Raw genomic sequence first — 27,743 nt, 5'->3', positions numbered from 1 at the left:
AGAAGTGTTCTTGTGTGTGTAGATATTACTGTGGGCTTAGTTACGCTATTCTTATCACATCGGCTAGCCTTACGCCTAATGGGCTTATTTCTCTCTTTATTTTTAATGTGAGTCGATTTGAATAAAGTGGCCTGTGTTGTCGTGGTTGTGTTCTCTGGTTTAAATTATTGCGAGATGTGCAGGGATAGTGCTGCAGGATTGCATTGGCTGTTCTGCTCTGTCCTAGCTGCTGACTGTGACTCTGAGTGACTCTGAGTTGTCCTCGCCTCTGCTCCAATCTCTGCCAGGCACGAGGACATGAGTGTGTGTGTACGTATATTTGCGTAGAAAAGCACGTTGAAGGGTGAGAAGGGAACTAAAGAGGGGCCAGAGAGGAGGAGAGGAACGGGGCGAGAAGGAGTGGCTAATCGGAGCACTTTAAGTTGATAACGGGATAAGGGACTATTCCTGTAAATATGCCAAAGAGGACTTAGCTGGCCGGGTTCAGGGCACGAGTTCAGGACGGTGGGGGCGGGGCTGGGGCAATGGGGAGGATAAAGGCTGTCGGATGGGGACACATATACACCGTAACACCGTCTCCATCAAACATAGTTTGTCGTCTTTTGGCTTGAGCGTTTTAAACAAAGCTTGTTTAGTACCGAGGTGGTGGTGGTGTCTGCCATTTTGTTTTCTGAATTATGGTTCCTCATCGTTTTGAGTAGACCTTCTTTCTCCCTCTGTTCTCTTCCCTCTTTCCACCCCTCCTCCTCATCCGTCCTCCCGTTTGCCATGGCTGTCTTTTCATAGCAGCCGGCGTGCCTCTTAATCTGATTAACTTCTTACCGTTTCATCCTCTTTTTTGCCTGCAACCGAAAAACACACAAATCTGTGCAAGGCCTACACAAAGGTGCACACACACACACGTTTCACATACACACACACACGCTCAGACCTATGCACACACACACACACATACCCACACACGTTTCACAGACAGACACACACACACACTCCTCATCTGGCCACGCGATTTCATCAGGGTGGCAGAGAGAGATGAAAGAAAGAGAGGGGGGTAGAGAGAGAAATAGAGGAAAGAGACAGAAAGGAAAGAAAGAAAGAAAGAAAGAGGAGGCTTTTAGGATGTGTCCACATCCAACAGCCAGAAGTAGGAAGCTAGCTGCGGGGACGATAGGGTATACGTGCGTGCCAGAGTTAGTGCTGAAAGAGATTTTCTTTGTGGAGAATGGAGGAGTAGGAAATCTCTTGAGGGTTTAAAGCACAACCAAGAGGGCTGTATACCAAATAGCAGCCGATTCCATCTATTTCTGGCCCGGGGCCCATAAGGCTCTGGTCAAAAGTAGTGCACCATATAGGGAATAGGGTGCCATTTGGGACGCAGACGAGATGTGTTGTTGGGGAGAGTAGTCACTACTAACTAGTCATCTCCCTAGAGCTCAGGAAAAAAATGTTTTTACCACACCTCTTTTGTTGCAACATTTTGAGATTTTTTTTGGGGGGGTTCATTTTTTGGGAAGGGGTTCTTTTTTTTAAGGACCCAATTTAAATTAGGGCTTGGTTGGGCATAGGTTAGGTGGGTGACCTTTTGTGAAATGTGGGGTGGGTGGGTAACCCCTAGCCCCCTCTACACCCCCCCATTATCCCCTCTGTTTTCAGAAGCAAGGCACTCATGAATTATTCAAGAGGAACAGGGAGGCTCTCATTAATAATTTCTGATGCTCTTTGATGGATGGTGGAGAAAAATAAGGGCCCTTAAAAATAAAGGAAGAGGAAGAGAAGGAAAGATGGGGAGTTTTTAAGTATTTGATTATTTTTTGGGCTCTGAGGAGTTCTTAAAGGAAGAGTAAGAGGTATCAAATGTGACATGATTTACCATATTTAATCGTGATATAGGGCGAAGTGTAATGACGCCGTGGATAGTGTCATGTATTCCTTGGTTTCGTCATTGTCTCCCTCTCCAACACAACATCCTAAGTGAAAACTATTACATTCTATTTATTTAATTTATTCTATGTTATTCCATTCTATTCTGTTCTATTATATTATATTAATTCCATTTAATTCTATTATATTTTATTATATTCCGTTCTATTCTACCTATCCTATTCTATCTATCTGTTCTACTCCAATATTCATCTCTCCCCTCTTCCCCCTTTATTTATAAAACCCAGTTTACCTGAGTCCCTTTTGCTTCCAAAATATTTGTTATCGACCGTTTGACATCCTGTCTCATGGTGAAAGCCATGTGGGGCGTGAAGTGGCAACGGCGATGGTTGCCGTGGCGGTGGCTGGTTAGGGACCCTAGGAGGTCACACGGGAAGGTCACGGGAACGGTCGGCGGCGCTGCGGGACCAGCGCTGGGGCAGCCAATCAGAGAGCGTTGTTGTGCCCTTTGATGAAGGCGGTGGCGGCAGCCATAAGCCTTTTCACACTGACGGGAGCTGGGGGTAAGATGGCCTGCATCCAGCACTGCAGAGAGCTAGAAGGAGAGAGAGAAAGAGAGGGAATGAGAGAGTGGGAGAGAAAAAAAGGGAGGGATATGAGGGAGGGATAGATGGAGAAAGGGATGAGAAGAGGGACCGAGAGGGGAAGCGATAGAGAGAGAAAGGGAAGGAGATAGAGAGGGAGAGAAAGGGAAGGAGAAAAGGTTGAAAAGAGGGACAGAAAGTGATAGTGAAAGAACAGATAGGAGAGTAAAATTGAGAGGTAGGGATGGATGGAGAAGGGGATGAGAAGGACCAGAGAGGGAAAAGATGGCGAGAGAGAGAGAGAGAAAGAGAGAGAAGGAGAGAGAAAGAGATAGATGCATAGAGGGACAGATTGCCTAAGAGAGACTCCGATGCCATTCGATGCCAAACGTCCCCCAGGATAGTGGCATTTCGAAAGTATAAAATAGAAGCAAGCTATTTGGCCGCTTAGCAGTACACATACGGGAGCCAAGTCTTCTCCAACGTGTCTGATGTAAAGCTGATGAAAATATTGACAAGCTGCAGAGCACAGCTTGACAAGCCGTGCTAGCAGACTGAGAATGGGAAACAGATACACTCTACTACTGTATCTACAACACAAGAGAAAGAGCTACACTTTTATAGAAATAGATATATGGAGATATTTAAATTGCTAACTCAATGACAAATGTAATTTCAGTTCAGTTTAAATGTTGACTTAGTTTAGTGAGCATACATTACAATCTGAATAATTGATCATACAATATGGAAATGTGGCTAGGTGGTGTAGAAAATGTATGCTAAAATCTTGAACAATTAAGTCTGCTCTTTCATGGCAAAAATATGATGTGTATATCACTATTTGTTAGCACTTCAACTATAATTACCTGCATTGTCTCCCGTCTGTGTGTTTTCAGGTATGAAGCAGCAGGCAGACCATGGAACCCAGTACCGTTCAGCCATTTACACCTCCAGTCCCTCTCAACAGGAGCTGGCTCTCAACACCAGACAAGCCTACCAAGAGGTACTGAAACCCTTCTAACACTACACTAACTACACTAACAAACAAACACACACACACACACACACACCCGTGTGAACTCACACACACATAGATGCATGCAAGCGCACACACACACACCAGTGGCGGTCTGTGCCGTTTAAGATGAGGTGCACACAGGTCGAGATAATTTTTTTCGGTGACAGACAGTGACACATTCAATACCGCCTTGCACACTCTTGCCTATATCAAGCTGATCTAGGGTGTGATCATTAGTCCAACAGTTGCAAACAAGAGTTTCTATTGGACAAATTCAGGTGTGTTTATCCCCGTTTCATTCCGTTTGCTTCCGTTTAAGATTATTTTTTCAACAGAATTAGTGGAATGAATACACCCCTGATCACACGTAAACACAGTCCACTTTCATAGCAGCCACATTGTATTCCTTCTCGCATCTAGGCACTCTCCTCCTCTCACCTTTTCCCTTCACTTGTGGACTTCAATGCACAACACATCAGCTGTCTGTGACCAGGCTAAAAAATATTTCCAAACCAAACCATATCATAACCGCTACACACAGCCTACATCGTTGTCACCATATTAGCTAAAGTAACGTCATAATCAACATACTGTAGCTAATAGAACTAACGCGTTAGTAAACCCGCTACAATCATGCAGTACAGTGTGTACAGTCAGTAAGCAGTTTAGCAGTTACACGTAAATTAGTAAAACCAAAAGCTTACCTTGACTTGGAAGAGTTACAGTGTTGGATAGTCATAGCCAGCTAGCTAACATAGCATCCCTCTGTTTGAGCCGGGTGTTTGAGTAGGCTAAACTAGCTAGCTGCATTTGCTAGCTAAGTAAGTGAAAGTGAAAAAAAATGACTCTCTCACTCTTTTGCTTCTCCTTCATTTTTGAATAAATTAATTTGTTCAAAACTGTTCAACTACTCTCTTTCTCTCTCTTTGAGTCAACTAGTCACCACATTGTATGCACTGCAGTGCTAGCTAGCTGTAGTTTATGCTTTCAGTACTAAATTCATTCTCTGATCCTTTGATTGGGTGGACACCATGTCAGTTCATGCTGCAAGAGCTCTGACAGGTTAGAGGACATCCTCCGGAAGTTGTCATAATTACTGTGTAAGTATATGGAAGGGAGTGAGAACCATGAGCCTCCTAGATTTTGTATTGACGTCAATGTACCCAGAGGAGGACGGAAGCTAGCTGTCCGCCGGCTACACCATGGTGCTACCCTACAGAGTGCTGTTGAGGCTACTGTAGACCTTCATTGCAAAACAGTGTGTTTTAATCAATTATTTGGTGATGTGAATATATTTAGTAGAGTTTTATCGAAAAAGGATAGCTTTTTAAATGTTTCACTATTGTAATTTTTATGAATTTCACTGAGGATGATGGTCCTCCCCTTCCTCCTCTGAGGAGCCTCCATTGACACACACATATGCACACACACCAAAGGGTTTAACCAAACTCAATGTCACTACCAGAGCTGACACTGAAATCCTTCTTACGCTACATTACACAAACACACGTTAAGTGTACAAAACATTAGGAACACCTTTCTAATATTGAGTTGCACCCCTTTTGCCTTCAGATCAGCCTCAATTCGCCGGGGCATGGACTCTACCAGGTGTCGAAAGCATTCCACAGGGATGCTGCCCCATGTTGACTCCAATGCTTCCCACAGTTGTGTCAAGTTGGCTGGATGTCCTTTGGGTGGTGGACCATTCTTGATACACACAAGAAACTGTTGAGCGTGCAGTTCTTGGCACACTCAAACGGGTGCTCCTGGCACCTACTACCATGCCCCGTTCATAGGCACTTAAATACTCTGTCATGCCCATTCACCCTCTGAATGGCACACATACACAATCCATGTATCAATTGTCTCCTCCCCTTCATCTACACTTATTGAAGTGGATTTAACAGGTGACATCAATAAGGGATCATAGCTTTCACCTCCTGGATTCACCTGGTCAGTCTGTGTCATGGGATAGAGTAGGTGTTCTTAATGTTTTGTGTACTCACATACACTATTATCTAACACTTCGCTCTTACACTAGGCTAACAGTTTTGGTTTTTGCCCTAGCACTACATAATAATAATAATAATCAACTCATCATAAAGCTTTGATTATTTGAATCAGCTGTGCAGTGCTAGCGCAAAAACCAGGGTCTCCAGGAACGATTTTTGGAAACACTGGTTTAAACAAACCTGAATCTCTGCTTTACGTTGACATTACGTCATTATCAGGGAATTTTGATATCACGAATGCTACTGTGTAAAAACACTGAATAATTTTTGCTCCTCAAGTTCACTTGTCTCCAGCAAGTCATGATTCATTGCTAGCAAATGATAACCCTTCAATATCATAGAACCACTTGCATTCATCTCCAAAGTAGCCATGTTATGGTACAGACACACAGAGAAATCTTACTGCCGATAGGTACTTACTGTAGCACAGCAGGAGGCTGTTTCTTCACTTGCTAGAACAAACGATGCCCCTGCTGTGTACCGACCTGGTACCGACGAACCTGCCATTTGTACTTGTAGAATCGCAATGCTTGTCAGTGGCCGAGAACTTGACTTTGAGCCAATCAGAGAGCACAAACCTCCATGTGGGGAAGCCAACAGAAGTGACAAGAAAAAGGAAAAAAGAGGGCACTATTCCTGGTGTTTTCACAAGAATTGTTCTAACTAAAACAATAAAGCTGCATAATATATACACATCTTTACATCTTTTACATCTAGCAAAGGATTTATGTGCTTGAAGAAGGATTTTTCTGTTAGGTTCAGTTTGATAATGTGCATCTGCTCATTAGTTAGTTAGCAAGCTAACGTTAGCTTGCTAACTGAACCAGGCAGTCACACACACTTCATATGAAACAAATGGGGTGGTAAGTGCAGCACAATGCACAGAACACTAAATGCTTTACCAAGCTAGTGATCTAGCAAGATTATGATGAAATAATTTAATTCACTCTCCATTATCCCATGATTAGTGCTCTCTGGGATCCTTGGGACATCCCTACCCAATACCCTAACCTTAACCATAACCATAACCCTTACCTAACCCTAACCTTAACCCATTGTCAGAAGGCGACAGTGAAATGCGGTAGGTGAAGTCAAACGCAGGACACAGAGCTTTCTGGAAACGTACTTTACTCGAAAGTAACCAGAGAAGAAACAATCTCCAACATAGGAGGAATAAACGACCCGCACACGAACACTGCCGATGACGAAATACAATAACACACAACACACAATGCACGACAGAGGGTTAAATAGGGAATACAAACAACATAATGGGGAACAGGTGTACACAATCAGGACAAAACAAGTCAAACACCGAAACATAGATCGGTGGCAGCTAGTACTCCGGGGACGACGAACGCTGAAGCCTGCCCGAGCAAGGAGGAGGAGCAGCCTCGACTGATTCCGTGACACCCATACCGTAACCATTTTACATTTCAAGGATTCCCGCTTAGCATTATCCCTTCCTGATCGCTAGCTAAAATTAGCTAAATGGTTAGCATCGCCATTTAGCACAACATAGCTAGCTAGCTACTCCGCCAACTCTCTACAGCTAACAGGCAGCTTCATTAAAAAACAAATCCATTGTGATTGAATTATAATGATGCTAGTTATCTAGTTGAGGCCATCTGGTTAATACTACTACAATTCTAGCTAGCTAGCAACAATGTTAGCGCAGCTTGATAGTTAGCTTAATAGCTACAGGCACAAGCCAACAAGCCACTGCCACCTTGTGGCCTGGAGTATTTAAACTAAGCAAATTGGAGGTAAAACTGTTCTATGTGAACAACAAAAAGTTAACTTCTGACACTGAGCAGAGGTGGTAAGTACCTATCGGCAGTCAGATTTCTAATTGTGTCTTACCCTTTAGGCTACCGAGGCACCATTTTGGGCCTCTCTGCATCAGTTGCACTGAGGACAGTGAAATGTTTGATACATCAGAGGCCTCAGCAGGGTTTGTGACTGAAGGGGACTCTGTTGTCCCTCTTGTTTTCTGTTGAGTCAGGTCACTGGACTCTTGGCTGACACTGAGGTTACAGAAGTGACAGGGCCTCTTGTGCGTGTCCTACTGTCCTTCTGTGACAGTCTGGACGGATAGACGGACCTAGCCCTCCACCGCCCTCGTCCCTTGGGTTCTGGGGGGTCAGGATAAATGTGTGTGTGGTGGGTCCTGGGGTGTGAGGGTCATGTGTGTGTGTCTCATTACGATTTGGGAAAGGAAAGGGGATACCTAGTCAGTTGCACAACTGAATGCATTCAATTTGTCTTCCGCATTTAACCTAACCCTTCAGTCTCGGCTCTGTGATCTGATTGCGTCCCCCCCTGTCCTCCTCCTAGCCCCCCTCATCCCCTCTCTTTGTCCCAGCTGCCACCCCTGCCTGACATTTGACCCCTGCCCAAGGCCAAGGCTGGGGGGGTGGGTCACTGTCACGGCAACCTGACAGCCCCCTGGTCCATGACCGCTGACCCTGTGAGCGATCAGTTACCATGGCGCTCCCATTCCCCTCATTTCCTATGAATCCCATTTAGGACGGGATGGAGGGATGGATGAGGGAATACATGTGCATCTGAGAGTCGGTTTGGATTAATGTGCCATTAGAGAGAGAGAGAGAGAGACAGAGAGAGCTAGAGAGAAAAAGAGAGAGAGAAGCGCAGTGTCATTCTAAGATGGGGTGAATAGGCAAGATGGCTTGTTTCACAAACTAGCCTCCAATGCAAAAGGTTAGGGCTCCATAGGCTAAATGTTAACCCCAGTAATTGTCATTGAGAGGTTAACTGCTAAGCCCAGTCATTGTCATTGAGATGCTAACTGCTAAGCCCAGCCATTGTCATTGAGATGGTAGCCGCTAACCCCAGTCATTGCCATTGAGAGGCTAACTGCTAAGCCCAGTCATTGTCAATGAGATGCTAACTGCTAACCCCAGTCATTGCCATTGAGAGGTTAACTGCTAAGCCCAGTCATTGTCATTGAGAGGTTAACTGCTAAGCCCAGTCATTGTCATTGAGAGGCTAACCGTTAAACCCAGTCATTGGCTGTATGTGCAGATAGGCTGCGGTTGGGGCCGTTCAAGATCACAACGGTCAAAGCAGTTAACAATAAACTGTCGAAACAAATGTTTGCTTCTCAGGGAGCTTGAGGCCTTGTTGGTTAGTTTTGGACAATTGCATATTGTAGAGAGAGGTTTGTCTTGTAAGGCACTGAATGGACAAAAACGGACTGAAACAGAGAAGGACTACTAGGACTACTTGTCCAATAAGAAACACTCATTTCAGTTTTGCTAAACGTTTTTTTTTATGTTTTCCGTTGCATACCTTAATGAATAGAACCCTGCCATAGAAGGACTTCTGTCTCGCTATGATAACTTAAATGGTTAGTCTTTTCTATATACCCCAAGTCCTCATTCGTACAGTGCCAAAGCACATCAGATGGATTTCAAAGAATCTGTCCGTTGCGTAATATCTGATGTAATGAAATTACTATTGCTATGCCGTCTCATTATGATTTGGAGCTCTCTGTGTGTGTGTGTGTGTACTGCACGCACGTGCACTGCATGCATGACTGTGTGTGCTTGTGTGTGTGTGTGTGCCTCCCTAAAAGCACATCCTCATCCTTGAAGAGATGTGGTTGGCTTGGCAATAGGTACTAGAGGCTGCCCAAGAGACTGTAAAATGGGCATCACAACAAGACCCAGGTTCTACCCCACTGCCAACCTGCCAGCGTGCCACACACACACAGCCCAAATAATAATTAACCCTTACAAGGCTCCTTCCTTCTGCAGGGCTTTCAGTTTCTTAACTTCAGCACAGCGGCACAAAAAAAGATAGTGTGCATATTTAAAGCAACAAAAAAAAATAGAGAGGCAGAAAAGCTTGTTTAAGCGTGAGAAGAGGGGAGGGCATGGAGGAGAGGAGAGGAGGAGGTGGGGGGTTTGCTATAATGACATTTGAAATTTGCGGAACATCAAAGACTTCTGGAGCAGCGCTGTGCTAAGGAGCACCATAACGCTCTGCCCCCCTTCCCCTCCCACACACACTCTATGTATCTCTCTCTCTCTCTCTCTCTCTCTCTCTCATCTCCTCTCATCTCTCTCTCTTCTCTCTCTCTCCTCTCTCTCCTCTCTCTCTCTCTCTCTCTCTCTCTCTCTCTCTCTCATCTCTCCTCTCTCTCTCTCTCTCTCCTCTCTCTCTCTCTCTCTCTCTCTCTCTCTCTCATCTCTCTCCTCTCTCTCTCTCTCTCTCTCTCTCTCTCAATTCAATTCAATTCAATTCAATTCAATTCAATTCGCTTTATTGGCATGACGTAACAATGTACATATTGCCAAAGCTTACTTTGGATATTTACAATATAAAAATAAATAAAAATGAGAATCAAAAATTGTCAACTAACCATACATTCAACAATAACAATAATCATACAGTTGAGGACATGTGCAGGTTTATTGGTCTGTCAGACACTGTCCCTCAACTTATGGCAGGCAGCAATGTAGTGCGCTGCCAACCCACAGCTCTCTGCGTCCTCCCCCAACAGGATGGGTAGCCTATCCTCATCAGAGAGGTCTTTAAAACCTTGAATAAGGATTTCAAATTTGGGGAAATGACACTCTCTAATTGTTTTATATTTTTGACATTTTGTCAGGAAATGCAGCTCCGTCTCAGGTTCTGCTGTTGTGCAGTGGTTGCACAGCCTTTCCTCTACAGGGAGCCAGGTTTTCCTGTGTCTACCCTTCTCAATGGCAAGGCTGTGCTCACTGAGCCTGTACTTTGTCAAGGTTTTTCTAAGGTTTTGATCAGTAACCATGGTCAAATATTTAGCCATAGTGTACTGTCGATTTAGGGCCAGATAGCACTGCATTTTGCTTTGTGTTTGTGCTTGTGTTTCCCAATAAGCAATGTAGTTTTGTTTTGACTGTGTTGTAATTTGGTTTATTCTGATTGATTGGATGTTCTGGTCCTGAGGCTTCAGTGTGTTAGTAGAACAGGTTTGTGAACTCAGCCCCAGGACCAGCTGGATGAGGGGACTCTTTTCTTTGCTCAGCTCTTGGCATTGCAGGGCTTGGTAATGATATGAGAGGGGGTCACTGTATTTTAGATGTTTCCAAAACTTAATTGCTCTTTTTTGAGTTTTTATTATTAGTGGATATTGGCCTAATTCTGCCCTGCATGCATTGTTTGTAGTTTTCCTCTGGACACGTAGGAGAATCTTACAGAACTCTGCATGTAGGGTTTCAATGGGGTGTTTGTCCCATTTGATGAAATCTTGTTTTGCAAGTGGACCCCACACCTCGCTGCCATAAAGTGCAATTGGTTCAATGACATATTCAATTAGTTTTAGCCAAATTTTAATAGGTATTTCAATTTGAATTTGCTTTTTAATGGCGTAGAATGCCCTGCGTGCTTTCTCTCTCAGTTCATTCACTGCCTCATTAAGGTGTCCAGTTGAGCTTATTTTTAAACCTAAGTAATTGTAGTGTGTACAGTACTCTATATATTTTGTACCAATTGAGAACTTTGGTCTAATTCCCTGAGATCTGGATCTTCTCTGGAAAATCATTATTTTAGTCTTTTTGGGGTTTACTGCCAGGGCCCAGGTCTGGCAGTACTGCTCTAGCAGGTCCAGGCTCTGCTGTAGGCCAGGTGCTGTGGGTGACAGCAGGCATAGGTCATCTGCGAAGAGTAGGCATTTAACTTCTGAATTGTGGAGACTAACACCAGGGGCTGAGGATTTTTCTAGAATAGTGGCCAATTCGTTAATGTAAATATTGAAGAGTGCAGGGCTCAGATTGCAACCCTGACGAAGGCCCCGCCCCTGGTTAAAGAATTCTGTCCTTTTCTTACCAATTTTAATGCTGCACGTATTGCCAGTATACATTGATTTAATTATGTCATATGTTTTACCCCCTACACCACTTTCAATAACTTTGTAGAACAGTCCTGTATGCCAAATAGAATCAAATGCTTTTTGGAAGTCGATAAAGCAAGTGTATATTTTGGTATTATTTTGGTGGACATGTTTATCTATCAGGGTGTGTAAGGTGTAAATATGATCAGTTGTGCGATGTTTTGGTATAAATCCAATTTGGCTTTTACTCAAGACATTGTGCTTATTAAGGAAGTTTAGAACTCTTACATTGATGATACTACAGAAAACCTTCCCCAGGTTACTGTTCACACAAATGCCTCTGTAATTGTTAGGGTCAAATTTGTCTCCATTCTTAAAGATTGGGGTTATGAGTCCTTGATTCCAGATGTCAGGGAAATAACCTACACTCAGGATCAAATTAAACAATTTTAATATAGCCAATTGAAATTTTGCACTAATGAGTTTGAGCATTTCATTTAGGATGCCATCAGGTCCGCAGGCTTTTTTAAATTTGAGAGCCTGAAGTTTCTTATAGAGCTCCTGGTCAGTAATTGGGGAGTCCAATGGGTTTTGATTGTCCTTTATAGCTTTTTCTAATCCATTCAACTTCTCATGGATTTGGCGTTGTTCTGCGTTTGTGTCAATTTGAACGGTGTTGTAGAGTGTTTTGAAATGGGTTGTCCATATGTCACCATTTTGTATTGCTAATTCCTCTTGTTTAGATTTTTTTAGTTTTTTCCAATTTTGCCAAAAGTTGTTTGTGTTTATGGACTCCTCAATTAGTGTCAGCTGCTTGCTGTTGTACTGTGCTTTTTTGGTTCTGAGTGTACGTTTATAGAGTTTTAAAGTCTCACAGTAATGAAGGCGTAATTCACCATTATTTGAGTCTCTGTGCTTTTGGTTGGATAGTGTTCTAAGTTTTTTCCTTATAATTTTACAATCTGCATCAAACCAGTTGTCATCTGTGATTTTTTTAGTTTTGTTTTTTATCAATTTCAATTGTGCTTCTTTTGCCGTTTGCCTGAATATATAGTTGATGTTTCGTACTGCTAGATTGATGCCTTCTTTACTGTGAGTGAATGTGGTATCCAGAAAGTTATCTAAGAGTGTTTGGATATTTTGGTTCCAGGTTGCTTTCTGGTATTCTTCTGTGCTGTTTTGGGCCCATCTGTATGAATTTCTGATGTTGTACAGCTTACTGGGTTGTGAATGTGTGGTTGTTTCCAGGTCTGTTCTTTTGAGGAACAACGTAATTTGGCTGTGATCAGACAGAGGTGTTAGTGGCTTGACAGTGAATGAGCTGAGAGAGAAAGGGTCCATGTCTGTGATCATATAGTCTACTGTACTGTGGCCAAGAGGTGAGCAGTAGGTGAATCTCCCCAAAGAGTCCCCCCGTAACCTACCATTGACAAAGTACAGACCCAGGCTTCTACAGAGCTGCAAAAGATCCCTTCCGTTTTTGTTGACGGTGCTGTCACTGTTGTTTCTATGGGGGAGATTAAGATAGTTAGAAACAGTATGGTCTGTAATAAAGCTGTCCCCTCGTGTGCTCGTTAGATCAGGTAGTGTTCCTGTGCGCGCATTTGTGTCCCCACAGATGAGCACATTTCCCTGGGCCTGGAAATGGCACGTCTCTTCCTCGAGGGTGGGGAAGATCTCCTCTGAGTAATATGGGGATTCTGAGGGGGGGATATATATTGCGCAAAGGAACACATCTTTTCCTGTCAGTACAAGTTCTTTTTTTAGTTTTAACCAAATGTGGTATTTGCCAATTTTGAGGGGATCAATTAGATTTTGTAGTTCGGATTTGTACCAAATGATCAATCCTCCAGAGTCTCTGCCTCTATTGACAGAGCTGTGTTTCTGTGATGGCACAATGATCTCTCTGTAGCCTGTGGGACAGTGAGTGACAACGTCAGCCTTACACCATGTCTCCTGCAGAATGATGACGTCAACATCTTTCAGATTTTTGTTGAACTCCAGTGCTAAACTCTTCAGACCAAAGGTTGATGAGTTTAGACCCTGAATGTTCCACATGCTAACTGATAGTGATTTCATGTTGCAAAAAGAAGGAGTAGCAGTCAGAAACACAGTAACGATTAACTAATAAGTTGTTAAGAGCGAGATAAACAGGATATCAGCTAACATTTATTCTGTTATTCTGTTAAATATTCCTATTCATTGAACAAGTAAATTCTAGTACAATAGGTGTGTGTGTGTGTGTGTGTGTGGTGTGTGTGTGTATGCGTCCGTGTGTGTTTAGTGCAGTTTAGTGCAGATGTATTGGAGGAGCTGTTTAATCTCACTTAATCCTACAGGGTTCTCCTGTCCTCTGACGACCTCCGCGTAGCTGCGCTGGTCCTGCTGTTGGGCCCTGTGAGGTGGAGGGGGGCCAGGTCTGGGCTGTGGGACTTCCTCTCTGGTCTGGTAGGGGTGGTGGTCTGGTGCGGGATAATAGGCTGGGCCCGGTCTGGTCTGGCTAAGCCGATGGAAGTGGTGATGCTCTGGGGGTGGGTGGGGCCTGTGGGGTGCACTGGGTCTGGTGTGGCGTTGAAGGGGCCTGGGGCTCCTTGGTGGTGCAGTGGTCTGGTAGGGGTCTCTGGGTGCTCCTCTGTCCAGTACAGCATGGGGTGTTTGTCTACCAAGTGCTACGTCCTTTAGGGACTTGGCAAACATCCCTACTGTCTGCTTCCTCAGGTGGGAGTGGTCGTGTAGATGCTCTGGGGTGATTGTTGGGTGGTGAGCAATGTGTATGTTCGGGAGTAGGCCACACCCTCTGGTGATGTCAGCGTTGGCTTTCTGGATGGTACGGGGATGAAAGTCTTTGCGGGGCAGCAGAGTGGAGATGGTGATGTGGGAGTTGGGGAACCACTCAGAGGCCCTCTCTGCTACTCTGTTGACCAGGCTGCCTACTCTCTCCTGCTCCTCTCGCAGGTTGTTGGTGCCGGTGTGAATAATAATGTGGCCTGGTGTGCCAAAGTCAGGCTGGGACAGGATGTGGAGTGCATCTTGTGTTTTTGGGCACCATATTTTGCGCACCTTGTGTTGGGGGAAGAGTTTATCTTCTTGAATGAATTTCCCATTTGAGTCAATGAGGATGGCCACCTCAGTGGGTTTTACCAGATTGGTGCGTTTTCGGTCTGGGGCTGGAGTAGACAGGGCCTGTGTACATGGAGGGGTGTGTGGGGGTGTGTCAGGGGGGGCCAGAGAGCTTCTCTCTGTAGTAGTTGTCTCAATGTGGGCCTCTTTGTTGACTGGGGGTGTGGGTAAAGTGTTGTCGGTATGGGGGGGGATTGTGGGTAAAGGTGGGTCAGTGGGGTTGTTAGGGGTGGTGAGGGGCTGCAGCTTCTCTCTGGGAGTCTCTACAGTCTGTTCTCTCTGCTGTAGCACCCTCTTGATGACAGACAACTCCTTTGCCATCTCCTCCTTTACCTGCACTAGCTCTCTCCTCATGGTGGCCTTTACCTCCTCAAGCGCTGTGGTAAGGCTCTCTCTCAGCTCCTGGACAGAGTTCTTCAGCTGGGTCCTGCACTGGTTGATCTGGTCCTGTAGAAGCTCTGTGTCTGGGCTGGGGGTGGTGTAGCTGGGGGGCTGCTCCTTCAGCTCAGTAACCCATACCTCTAACAGAGCCAGCCTGTCTCTCAACAGGCTGATGGTAGTGTGGTCTTGGCTCTGGTGGTTGTAGGCAGGCAGGGGGGAGGATAGTCCTGCTGTTGGGGTGCCTGAGGTGAGGGGAGAGGTCAGGGTGCTGTCCTTGTCTTTTTTACTTTCTGCTATCTTCATTAGGGTGGGGAAGTCCTGCACAACAGAGCTGAGTGCAGCCTCACTGCCCTGGACCATGATAGTACCGTTCTGATACATGTTTACCGTCAGAAACCTGTTTTCCTGGTCCTTATCGCTGTCCTCAAAAATGTGGATTTGTCTTCCCTTGCAGATGCCTTTCTTCGTGGTGTAGCTGAAATGGCTAGTTACAGCTGTATGCCAGGCAGTAGTGTGGTCTGTGTAAAATAGCAGGTTTGTAACAGTCCCGTTTTGTGAGCAGTCAGCAAACAAAGTTTCTGGGTTTTCCCTCAGAATTCGGTGTTTAAAGTTGATTCTTCCCTTCTCTGATTTTATTTCTGCTGGGTATTCAAAAAACAACGGAGAAAGTCTCTCAGTCTCTGCCGTTACTATCGATGCTAGCGCTGCCTCAGTGGCCATGTTGCTATGGTTACCACCAGTAAACGGTTAGAGCTGGACGGTGAGCTAGCTGACAGATTTTAATTTGGCTAGCTACCACGATGAAGATTGGTCTTTTTACTCACTCTCTGTCAATCTTTTCCTCCTGTTTTGATCTTCAGTTGTACAATTAGATTACCTATACATTTTTTTGCTAATTTAGTCGTGTCAATCTCGCTCTTAACAACCAAAAAGTTATAACAAGTCAGGAGCTGTTCTTCTGCATGACTTCTCTCTCTCTCTCTCTTTCTCTCTCTCTCTCTCTCTCTCTCTCTCTCTCTCTCTCTCTCTCTCTCTCTCTCTCTCTCTCTCTCTCTCTCTCTCCATCTTCTCTCTCTCTCTCCATCTCTCTCTCTCCTCCTTCTCCTTCTCTCTCCCTCTCTCTCTCCTCTCTCTCTCTTTCTTTTCATATTTTCTCTCTTTCCTCCATCCATCCATCCATCTCTCTCTCTCTCTCTCTCTCTCTCTCTCTCTCTCTCTCTCTCTCTCTCTCTCTCTCTCTCTCTCTCTCTCTCTCTCTCTCTCTCTCTCTCTCTCTCTCTCTCTCTCTCTCTCTCTGCTGCAGTGTCTCTTTCCTGAGCTATGGGGAAGAGCGGAGGGATGGGAAGGTTTGATTAGGGGGAGAAGCGTGGCGGGGGGGGGATGGGGTGAGGTGGGCTAGGGGGTTTGTAGGAAGTTGGGGGAGGGTGCGACCGCGTTCCGTTCTGTGTGTAGAACAATGGTTTTTAACAAGCCAGCCAGAGTGCATTGAGTGAATGTGTATGTGTGTGCGTGCGTGTGTGTGATAGGAGCCTTGGTGAAGCAAGTGTGCCCTCTGATAAGAGAGCCTGGCTTAATGAGCTGTGGAATGCCTTATCCAATTCCTCACTTTGGTTTGGTCCATAAAACTCATGTCTTTCCCTATGTGAGGTCTTTGACTATGTGTCTGTCTGTGCGTGTCCATCAATGTGTCTACGTATGTCCTTGTTGTGTCTCAGCATACTCTTGAGTGTAACTATCAGTGATATCTATCCCGATTATCCCCATAGTCTGTATTCCATCATACACACACACACACCTTACACCTACTTATCCACCCACTAGTTTATAACCGCCACAATGAAAAAGGCTCTGAATGCTACTAAAATCCCCTGCCATTCACTATTGAACATGCAAAACCCATGCAGGTAACACATGCATATACTTGCGTGCATTCATATGTACATGTACAGAATACTTTTAAGTATTTCAAAAGTCATGCATAAGTAGAAATGAAATAACTGTTCATAGGTGAGCTGCGTGATATCGCAGCGTGCAGCTGGAGTGCTGTGGCTGTGGAAAAGCACAACCACGCTTGTTGGTCGCTCGCTGCCTCCCTCACAAAATGTAGGACCGCACTCTGGCTGCAGATTAGAGAGGCAACCTAAAATGGATGCCTGACCCACTCTGTGAGTGGGATGAGCGGAGACGATCCTACGTGCACAGATGCGCACTCACACATACTCACACACACACAGAAATGAGCATGCACACTCACACACTCACACTCTCACAGAGGATACACAGAACTGAGCACCCACTCACACAGCAAATGTACTTTACATATGTGATGTGCGCTGTCAGTTCACTATTCCCAGATCCCATAAAGAACAAACGGCATAATCAGTTTTCTCCTCGTCGGATTTCCTTTTGGAACCATTTTGTCAAGACGCAGCTTCCTTTTTATTTCGCTCATGCACCGACACACTCCTTTCCTCGATGTATGTGAGGAGAAGGGTGTGTTTGTGTGTGTATGTGTGTATGTAGGGTACCACTAGAGGTACATTGGAGAGTAGGGATACACAAACACACTCAAAAGTGTTTTTGGCTCTGTCGCTGTCCCGAACCTGTCAGGAGAAAACATTGCTAGTCAGGCCTCTAAAATGTCTTCTCTCTACTCCGTTTCTCTGTCCTCCTTTTTTCCCAGAAAAAAAAGAGAAGAGCAGGGGGCTCCTCTATTCTCCTCTCCCTGTCTATCAATCTTCATTCCCCTCTCCTATACTTCCCTTTCCATCTCCCCCTCTCCCTCAGGTCATTTGGTACACTGTCATGGTTGCCCTCTTTGTCTATCTGGATAACAATTGTGTCGAAACCTCTCCCTTCCCTTTATCTTTCAGCTATTATTTTTCTGTTGATCCTCTACATAGGGCATGATTCCCCAACTGGCGGCCCGCAGGATTTTATTTGGCTCTCCAAGTTTTCAGAGCAAAAAAAAAATAATATATATATTTTTTTTATTTATTTAAATGTTTTATTGTTGGACAAAAAAACTGTAAAAACAGCAACAAATCAGATCCATGTAATTTCATTTTTGGAAATCTGTTCCAAAGTATTCCCACGCATAATAGAGAGATATATGTGACCGTATACAAATGTAAGCAAGCTTTGAAATGATTATGTTTTAGTCAAATGTTAGATCTGTTTGGGCTTGTTGCGGTCACTTTGCAGTCTACTAATTCTGTAAGTCGCTCTGGATAAGAGCGTCTGCTAAATGACTCAAATGTAAATGTCAAATGTTCCAGCCCCCTGACCATCCGCTCCAGAAAAATCATCCCGCGGCTGAATCTAGTTGATGATCCCTGACATCTCTAACATGTCAGGAGCATCATATTATAATATTATATCACAATGAGGTATTGTTAATGAAGATGTGATTTTCAAAACATTTTTTACAAAATATTGTAGAGTGCATTGTTGGGTGAAGATGAGAAAATACGTGTATTTTTTTAGCAACCTTTATTTGATTGAGTAACGTATTTTAATTGTAGTAACATTATTATGGATGCTGTGTGCTCTGTTTAGATATTATGGTATGTCATTTATCTGTGACGCATTACCCAGAAGAGGACTGGGAAAAAAAGGAACAGTCCTTTAGCTTGCTTTTGACAGAACCGTCAACCATGTTTTTTAAATGATCGCATAAATGACAATGTCCATGGTGAGGGCAAAACTCCTCTAAAAATGTCCTACTGATGACTCAGTATGTTTGTGTGTTTCACTTTCTCGCTCTCTGTCTCTCGCTCTCTTTCTGCAGCATGGGCCTTCCAAAGGAGAGAATACAGTACATTTTAGTCATTTAGCAGACGCTCTTATCTAGAGCGACTTACAGTTAGTGAGTGCATACATTATATATGTTTTACTTTTTTTCATACTGGCCCCCGTGGGAATCGAACCCACAACCCTGGCGTTGCAAACGCCATGCTCTACCAACTGAGTTACATCCCTGCCGGCCATTCCCTCCCCTCCCGTACCAATTGTGCGCCGCCCCATGGGTCTCCCGGTCGCAGCCGGCTACGACAGAGCCTGGATTCGAACCAGGATCTCTAGTGGCACAGCTAGCACTGCGATGCAGTGCCTTAGACCACTGCGCCACTCGGGAGGTAGATAGATAGAGAGTGAACCTTTCTTTTTTTTCATCCCGCCTTACTCGGTGTGTCACGTTTTATTTGTGTCCGGGGGGGCTGTCCGTCTCTCTCGCTAGCGGTGCAGGGTGGGGGGGGTCTCTTGCTTTCTCGCTTGACTGGAGCGGCGGTGAAGCTCACTCTCCGCGGTCCTCCCGTCGTCACACAGGGGAGAGAGACGCGCTCGCTCGGCCGTAGTGCCTTTGACAGCCGAGCCTTTCCGACAGGCATGAAGATGGCCTGACTGAGCTAGCTCGCAATACAGGACTCACTGGGGCTAGTGCAGCGCTAAGGTGCCCTGCACTCAAAGACAGTTCAGTCAGACCCATTGCTAACACAAGCGCTAGCTGATTCTCCAGCCGCAGTGAGCATCGCAGATCCACTACGGGGTTTTGACATGATGTGTCTGCATGCATTCTGATTTATGTGCACAAAATGGCCGCCATATTGTGACTTGCATTGGAGTCAGGCTTGAGAGTGTAGCCTATTCCTTCTCTGTTATCAGGCAATTTCTTGGACATTGTATTCCTCTCATATAAAAGCAAACCTCTAATGCATCTGATGCCCTGGGGCTTTCTGTCTTTAATGAGTGGGTAGTAGGCCTATTTATAGTCTGGAAAAGCTGCCCTCCATTGTAAAATATGCAAAGGGTGGGCAATCCCTTTGCAGCTTTCATTGGGGAATGTGTATATTATAGCAGTGCATTTGCCATAGGCATATCCTACATTTGATGTAAGTGTAATGCTTTTTGACCATCAACTTCTCCAAATGTGGCGTTTGATTTTGATGCGATGTCAGTCAGAAATATCTAATCACAAACCGTATTGGCCAGTGAGGACCGATGGTCTTGAATCCTGTTTTGAATGTGCTCTGGTTCGAAATTATCCATGGGCTACAGATCTAGGAACAACTTACCTTCCCAAATACTAACCTTAACCATTAAGTGAATGACGGAAAACTGATCTAGTGAATCACGGAAAACTGATCTTAGATCAGTTTCTAGGGGCACCTTCATCCTACTCCATCGAAATCAGCCTTTTTTCTGGGGCAGCCAGTGCTTTGATGTAGAGAGAGAACCACCACCTCTGCGTCACCTCCAGCACAATGCCACTCTAAATACTACACTCCTTCCTTGTGGCTGAAGACTGGTACTGCATGTTGCAGCTTTATTCTTTCTCCCTCACAAATAAGACACTAATATTGACTGCTCTGTAGTCTAGTCGGCACGTGTACAACTTAGGCTCAATCTCAATTCGTCTTTCAGTGATTTTTGGCATCCTCTCTCCTCCTCTCGGACCTTCCAATGTGTTTTGAGAACGAGGCCAAGAAAACAAGGATGCAAGGAATCGAGGAAGGATGAAGTGATGATCCCTTGTGTCGGTGAACAATCCAGCACACCTTAGAATTGTTGTTTGTTAGGGTTTCCAGAGTGCTAATCTTTAAAGGTATTTTGTGGTGGAAGGAAGCCGTGTGTTTTGCTGCAATGGAGTAATCCCTCAGCAGGTAGTGTGTTTGAATCCTGCTCTCGAGGTGCTTACACCATGTTGCAACGCTTATGGAGAGCTCAAAGCAACCGGAGACTCTTTCATGCTTTGTCCCAGGGCGCGAGGAACAGAGCCAACGCTATAGAGAAACAGAGTCTGTTTCATGTGTCAATCAATTACGCTGCTTTTTAAGTCAGAGAGCAAATCCACTATCTTTGAAAAAGCCTATTTTTGGTTCAGTGTACCTGGTTCATGTTCTGGGCACACCGTAGCAAAACATTTTTAAAATGTTGCGCAATGGAAAATGCAAATGAGCAGTTTCGCTCCATTTCAGACGACTTTCTTCCATTTTCTGCCTAGTAAACAAAACCCTGACGTCAGTTGTTGTTATGATTAGGGCAATTCCTGACCCTGTAACCTGACCAATGCCTCAAAAACTAAATCTAGAATTGTTCCTGGTCAGGTCACATGGTCAGGAGGGAAATCTCCTGGCTCCATTCATGATACATTTCTTGTATTTTTATCTTGTGTCCATTTCAGGTGTTATCTGAGAAGGGCTATGGATCCATCACCACAGAGGTTCTGGAGGGCCAGGAGTTCTTCTACGCAGAAGACTACCACCAGCAGTACCTGAAGAAGGTCCCCAAGGGCTACTGCTGTCTGAAGGGGACCGGGGTGAGCTGTCCCATCGGAGCTGAAGCAGACGATGACAAAGACGAGCTGTGAAGAGAAATAGCGGGAGTAAGAGAAGAAGAAAAAGGGAGTGAGAGAGAAAAAGAGAAAGGGAATGCGCAAGAAGAAGAAAGAGAGAGAGAGAGAGAGAGAGAGAGAGAGAGAGAGAGAGAGAGAGAGAGAGAGAGAGAGAGAGAGAGAGAGAGAGAGAGAGAGAGAGAGAGAGAGAGAGAGAGAGAGAGAGAGAGAGAGAGAGAGAGAGAGAGAGAGAGAGAGAGAGAGACATATCATCTCTTTATGGCCAAGCTAGGATACTTTTTGGAACATTCTTGACATTCTATAAACAATCAGCAATAGTAACACTAAGGTATGGGTTGAAAAATGTATCCACTCCTGCGCTTATGGTGCTAGTACCTAAAGTGTTTCTGAACTTGCTTAGCATTGTGTTAATTTGGCTAATTGGTTAAATAATTTCAAAAATATTTAGCAATCTGTATGAACGGTATTTTATACAATGATAATTGTATTTTCTAATTTAAATTGAAGTGTGTTGCAATTCAATATAGCCCATATCAAGGTTATTTTATTATGATATTGGTGCATGGCATGAGACCTCTTTGTATGCGAGGCTGCAGTACTGATATCCACAAGGTGGCAGTAGTTACCAACCAACTTAACCTCTCAACAACACAGCCTTAGGATTTCATTCCATCCACTCAATGTGACACCCTCACCCTTTAGGGCCATCTTCCATTAAGAGAGAGATAATAACCTTCCCATAGAAGGGATTTGCACGTTGTGGTGGAATCACATACTTTTTGTCTCCTTCTTCCATTGTCTCATGCTCAGAAACATATACTGAGTATACCAAACATTAGGAACTCCTTCCTAATATTGAGTTGCACACCCCGCCCCCCCCTTTTTCCCTCAGAACAGCCTCAATCCGTCAGGGCATGGACTCTACAATATGTCAAAAGCATTCCACAGCGATGCTGGCCCATGTTGACTCCAATTCTTCCCAAAGTTGTATCAAGTTGGCTGGATGTCCTTTGGGTGGTGGACCATTCTCGATACACACGGGAAACTGTTGAGTGTGAAAAACCCTGTAGCGTTGCAGTTCTTGACACAAACTGGTGCGCCTGGCACCTACTACCGTATCCTGTTCAAAGGCATTTAAATTTTTTGTCTTGTCCATTCAGCCTCTAAATGACACACATACACAATCCATGTCTCAATTGTCTCAAGGTTTAACAATCTGTTTTTAACCTGTCTCCTCCCCTTCACCTACACTGGTTGAAGTGGATTTAACAAGTGACATCAATAAGGGATCATAGCTTTCACCTGGATTCACCTGGTCAGTCTATGTCATGGAAAGAGCAGGTGTTCATAATGTTTTGTACACTCAGGTTTATGTGTGAGAGCATCCCTGGTTTTCAGCAGAACAAAATCAATTCAACGTTTATTGGTCGAGTACACAGTTTAGCAGATGTTGTAGTGGGTGCAGCGAAATGCATATGTTATGGGCTCCTAACAATGCAGTAAAATGTAAAAAATAAAAAGCACACAAATAATTAAATTGTTAAAAAAACTAGAAATCAAGAACGTCGGGACAAACCCAATTAATAACCCAAATAGCACTGTAACAGTAATCAAAATGCAATCTATACGTATGTACACTGGAAGAATTTAGACAAGATATACTATACTGAATAAAAATATAAACGCAACATGCAACAATTTCAAATATTTTACTGAGTTACAGCTCATATAAGGAAATCAGTCAACTGAAATAAATTCATTAGGCCCTAATCTATGGATTTCACATGACTGGGAATACAGATATAAATCTGTTGGTCACAGATACTTTTTTTTAAAAGGTAAGGGCGTGGATCAGAAAACCAGTCAGTATCTGGTGTGACCACCATTTGCCTCATACAGATGCGACAAATCTCCTTCGCATAGAGTTGATCAGGCTGTTGATTGTGGCCTGTGGAATGTTGTCCCACTCCTCTTCAATGGCTGTGCGAAGTTGCTGGATACTGGCGGGAACTGGAACACGTTGTTGTACACATCCAGAGCATCCCAAACATGCTCAATGGGTGACATTTCTGGTGAGTATGCAGGCCTTGGAAGAACTGGGACATTTTCAGCTTCCAGGAATTGTGTACAGATCCTTGCGACATGGGGCCGTGCATTATCATGCTGAAACATGAGGTGATGGTGGCGGATGAATGGCACGAATATGGGCCTCAGGATCTCGTCACGGTATATCTGTGCATTCAAATTGCCATAAAATGCAATCATGTTCATTGTCCGTAGCTTATTCCTGCCCATACCATAACCCCACTGCTACCATGGGGCACTCTGTTCAAACGTTGACATCAGTAAACTGCTCGCCCACACAACGCCATACGAAAATAAACACATTGCAAAGACAGGCAATCCAGCAGCATGTCTACACACTGTGTCTGTGTGGAGTCTGGAGTCGCTAGGGCAACAGGCCTGCCTGCTCTGCTTGGAGAAGAGGGGGGAGGAGCAAACACCAAGAAAGAAGAGGAGAAAAAACTGAAGGAAATCAAGATAGCAGTGGCAGCTGCTTTGCCTTCTCAAACACGGCAGAAAGCTAACATAATATGATGCCCGTCACCTTATTAATTCAGCCACTTACTTAGATAGCAAGTTAAACTAGGGGTCGTGTTAACACATAATTCTGCATTTTTCACGCAGGAAAAAATAACGCATAAGAAATATCTTGCTGCGTTTTGAAAAACGGATCTAAAATGCTTCTCATTGTGGCTTCTGCTCGGCATCAGACTAATGTTGTGCTTCAGTTGCACTTCTAAACTCGGATGAGAATTCATTCTATCAGCAGACAGCTCCGACTGATGTGTAGCTTCTTTTAAAATGCAAAACATTAGGAAATGTAGCTGGCTACATTATTTCTATTATAGGCCTAAACATTTGAAATGTGATGGCCATGCATAGTTTTTGCAAAACATACCTTGCTTTTCATTGTAAGCTCATTTACTGTACTTGTGTGGCTGCCAGCCAAATAGCGTTGCACTTCTGTTGTCATCTGATTAAAATGAAGCTATTTTATGTTAAATGTGTTGCACTTAAATATTTTCTGTGAAGGAAAACTATAGTTGCACGTCCCTGATCACTGTATTGAAGCAAAAAAAACACTGTTGACTTTCAATATAAAATGCGACCCCTGTCAATACACAGCTGGACTCACCTGTTCTCGCTTTCTACTGTTGTGCTATTTACAAACAAATGCGTGACTGGCTCAACTGTGCTGGGGAACTAAGTAAGGTTCATAATGTAAAATAATGTGACAGATGAAATAAGAACGTGATCTGCTTTATCGCCTAACGCATTGCACAAGTTGACTGCATGTATTTACTTAAAAAATAGCTACAAATATTTAAAATGTATTGAAAAACTTCAAAAGAAATAGTTTCAACGGTATTGACGGTATTGAAAGACCATCCCGTGGCTATTTCCAAATACCCAGTATACGGTATATACAGAATACCGCCCAAGACTAGTATGTACAGTGAGGGAAAAAAGTATTTGATCCCCTGCTGATTTTGTACGTTTGCCCACTGATAAAGAAATGTGGTCCTCTGTAGCTCAGCTGGTAGAGCACGGCGCTTGTAACGCCATGGTAGTGGGTTCGATCCCCGGGACCACCCATACACAAAAAATTTATGCACGCATGACTGTAAGTCGCTTTGGATAAAAGCGTCTGCTAAATGGCATAATATATATAATAATATAAATGATCAGTCTATAACTTTAATGGTAGGTTTATTTGAACAGTAGAGACAGAATAACAACAAAAACATCCAGAAAAACCCATGTCAAAAATGTTATAAATTGATTTGCATTTTAATGGGCAAAATAAGTATTTGACCCCCTCTCAATCAGAAAGATTTCTGGCTCCCAGGTGTCTTTTATACAGGTAACGAGCTGAGATTAGGAGCACACTCTTAAAGGGAGTGCTCCTAATCTCAGTTTGTTACCTGTATAAAAGACACCTGTCCACAGAAGCAATCAATCAATCCGATTCCAAACTCTCCACCATGGCCAAGACCAAAGAGCTCTCCAAGGATGTCAGGGACAAGATTGTAGACCTACACAAGGCTGGAATGGGCTACAAGACCATCGCCAAGCAGCTTGGTGAGAAGGTGACAACAGTTGGTGCGATTATTCGCAAATGGAAGAAACACAAAATAACTGTCAATCTCCCTCGGCCTGGGGCTCCATGCAAGATCTCACCTCGTGGAGTTGCAATGATCATGAGAATGGTGAGGAATCAGCCCAGAACTACACGGGAGGATCTTGTCAATGATCTCAAGGCAGCTGGGACCATAGTCACCAAGAAAGCACATATACAGGGCCGTCTGAAGTTTGCCAATGAACATCTGAATGATTCAGAGGAGAACTGGGTGAAAGTGTTGTGGTCAGATGAGACCAAAATTGAGCTCTTTGGCATCAACTCAACTCGCCGTGTTTGGAGGAGGAGGAATGCTGCCTATGACCCCAAGAAAACCATCCCCACCGTCAAACATGGAGGTGGAAACATTATGCTTTGGGGGTGTTTTTCTGCTAAGGGGACAGGATAACTTCACCGCATCAAAGGTACGATGGACGGGCCATGTACAGTCAAATCTTGGGTCATTGAAAATGGGTCGTGGATGGGTATTCCAGCATGACAATGACCCAAAACACACGGCCAAGGCAACAAAGGAGTGGCTCAAGAAGAAGCACATTAAGGTCCTGGAGTGGCCTAGCCAGTCTCCAGACCTTAATCCCATAGAAAATCTGTGGAGGGAGCTGAAGGTTTGAGTTGCCAAACGTCAGCCTCAAAACCTTAATGACTTGGAGAAGATCTGCAAAGAGGAGTGGGACAAAATCCCTCCTGAGATGTGTGCAAACCTGGTGGCCAACTACAAGAAACGTCTGACCTCTGTGATTGCCAACAAGGGTTTTGCCACCAAGTACTAAGTCATGTTTTGCAGAGGGGTCAAATACTTATTTCCCTCATTAAAATGCAAATCAATTTATAACATTTTTGACATTCGTTTTTCTGGATTTTTTTGTTGTTATTCTGTCTCTCACTGTTCACATAAACCTACCATTAAAATTATAGACGGATCATGTCTTTGTCTGTGGGCAAACGTACAATATCAGCAGCGGATCAAATACTTTTTTCCCTCACTGTACAGCAGTAGATATATTAGAGTAAGCTATGTTAAGAATCCAGTATATAAATAAATTTGCGGTGTGTATAAACAGTATAACTAAATATAAAGTACAATAGTAGAAATATTAGAATGAGCTACAGTATGTCGGGAATGCAGTATTTAAATACTCAGTGTGAAACAGGAAGTGTCCAGTGGTTCAATGTCTCTGTGACATGGGGCAGCAGCGTTGGTTGTGTGTGTGCATGTGTTTTTGAGTATGAGGTGTGTGTGTGTGTGTGTGTGTGTGTGTGATAGCTTGTGTGTGTGTTTTGTGTGAGTGAGTGTGCATCACCTGGTAGACGGCTAGTGATGGCTGTTCAACAGTCTGATGCCTGGTAATAGAAGCTGTTTTTTTGTCTCTCGGTCTTGGCACTGATGCACCTGTACTGTCTCTCTCTGCCAGACGGTAGCCGAGTGAAAAGTCCGTGGCTCTGTTGACTGAGGTCCTTAATAATCTACAGAGTGGCCATTAAAGCTGACATCCGAGATAGGCGGAACAGCGCCACTGGATGCCCCTAGGCACATTTGTTATTGTTTTTGTTTTGAGGAAATGAGCATCCAGCATCGTGGTGAAATAAAAACGTAGTACATACTCTGCTGTTCTATCGTGCGTGCAATGATGTGCAATGATGTCAAAGGGGAAGAAAATGTGTTTGTTGTTTGAAGTAACGTCTCTGTTGTAATATCGCAAACTGACATGGCAGTTTCACCTCTATTGATTCCAGCTTTAATGGTTAAAATAAGTGAATTAATCTCTTTCTACATTCCAAGAAACCAAGCTATGACCTCTTACGTTATCATAACTCCATGTTGCAAGACTGCTTTTGGTTATTAAGGTTTTATAACATACAATGCATTCAGAAAGTATTCACACTCCTTGACCCTTTTCCCCATTTTATTGTGTTACAAAGTGTGATTAAAATTGATATAATTACATCTACACAAAATACTCTGTAATGTCAAAGTGGAAGAAAAAATCTAACATTTGTAAAACATTCATGAAAAATAAAACACTAATATAACTTGATTAGATAAGTATTCAACCCCCTGAGTCAATACATGTTAGAATCACCTTTGTTAGCGATTACAGCTGTGAGTCATTCTGGGTCTCTCAGAGCTTTGCACACCTGGATTGTGCAACATTTACCCAATATTATTTTCAAAATTCTTCAAGCTCGGTCAAATTGGTTGTTGATTGCTAAACAACCATTTTCAGATCTTGCCATAGATTTTCAAGCAGATTTAAGTCAAAACTATAACTCAGCCACTCAGGAACATTCACTGTCTTTTGGTAAGCAACTCCAGTGTAGATTTGACCTTGTCTTTCAGGTTATTGTCCTGCT

At 43.9% G+C, this 27,743-nt stretch overlaps 1 protein-coding gene across 2 annotated transcripts in view; it reads left to right on the top strand.

Moving 5' to 3' along the window:
- The window catches only part of msrab (methionine sulfoxide reductase Ab), a 46,527-nt gene extending 19,640 nt beyond the window's left edge, over positions 1–26,887 (top strand). The window contains exons 5-7 of one of the 2 annotated variants that reach the window (XM_084144370.1): positions 3,362–3,468; positions 21,017–21,217; positions 26,804–26,887. In XM_084144370.1, coding sequence (XP_084000496.1) covers positions 3,362–3,468; positions 21,017–21,202 — 293 coding nt within the window. In that variant the 3' untranslated portion in view covers positions 21,203–21,217; positions 26,804–26,887. Of the gene's footprint in view, positions 1–3,361; positions 3,469–21,016; positions 21,344–26,803 lie in introns of those variants that run through there. The other variant, XM_084144369.1, reaches the window with a different exon arrangement.
- The last annotated feature ends 856 nt before the right edge of the window (positions 26,888–27,743 follow it).

This window comes from Coregonus lavaretus, assembly GCF_964263955.1.
Source record: "Coregonus lavaretus genome assembly, chromosome: 27".
Taxonomy (NCBI): domain Eukaryota; kingdom Metazoa; phylum Chordata; class Actinopteri; order Salmoniformes; family Salmonidae; genus Coregonus; species Coregonus lavaretus.
Note: the sequence above shows the minus strand (reverse complement) of the source record. Positions and strands in the feature narration are given on the sequence as shown.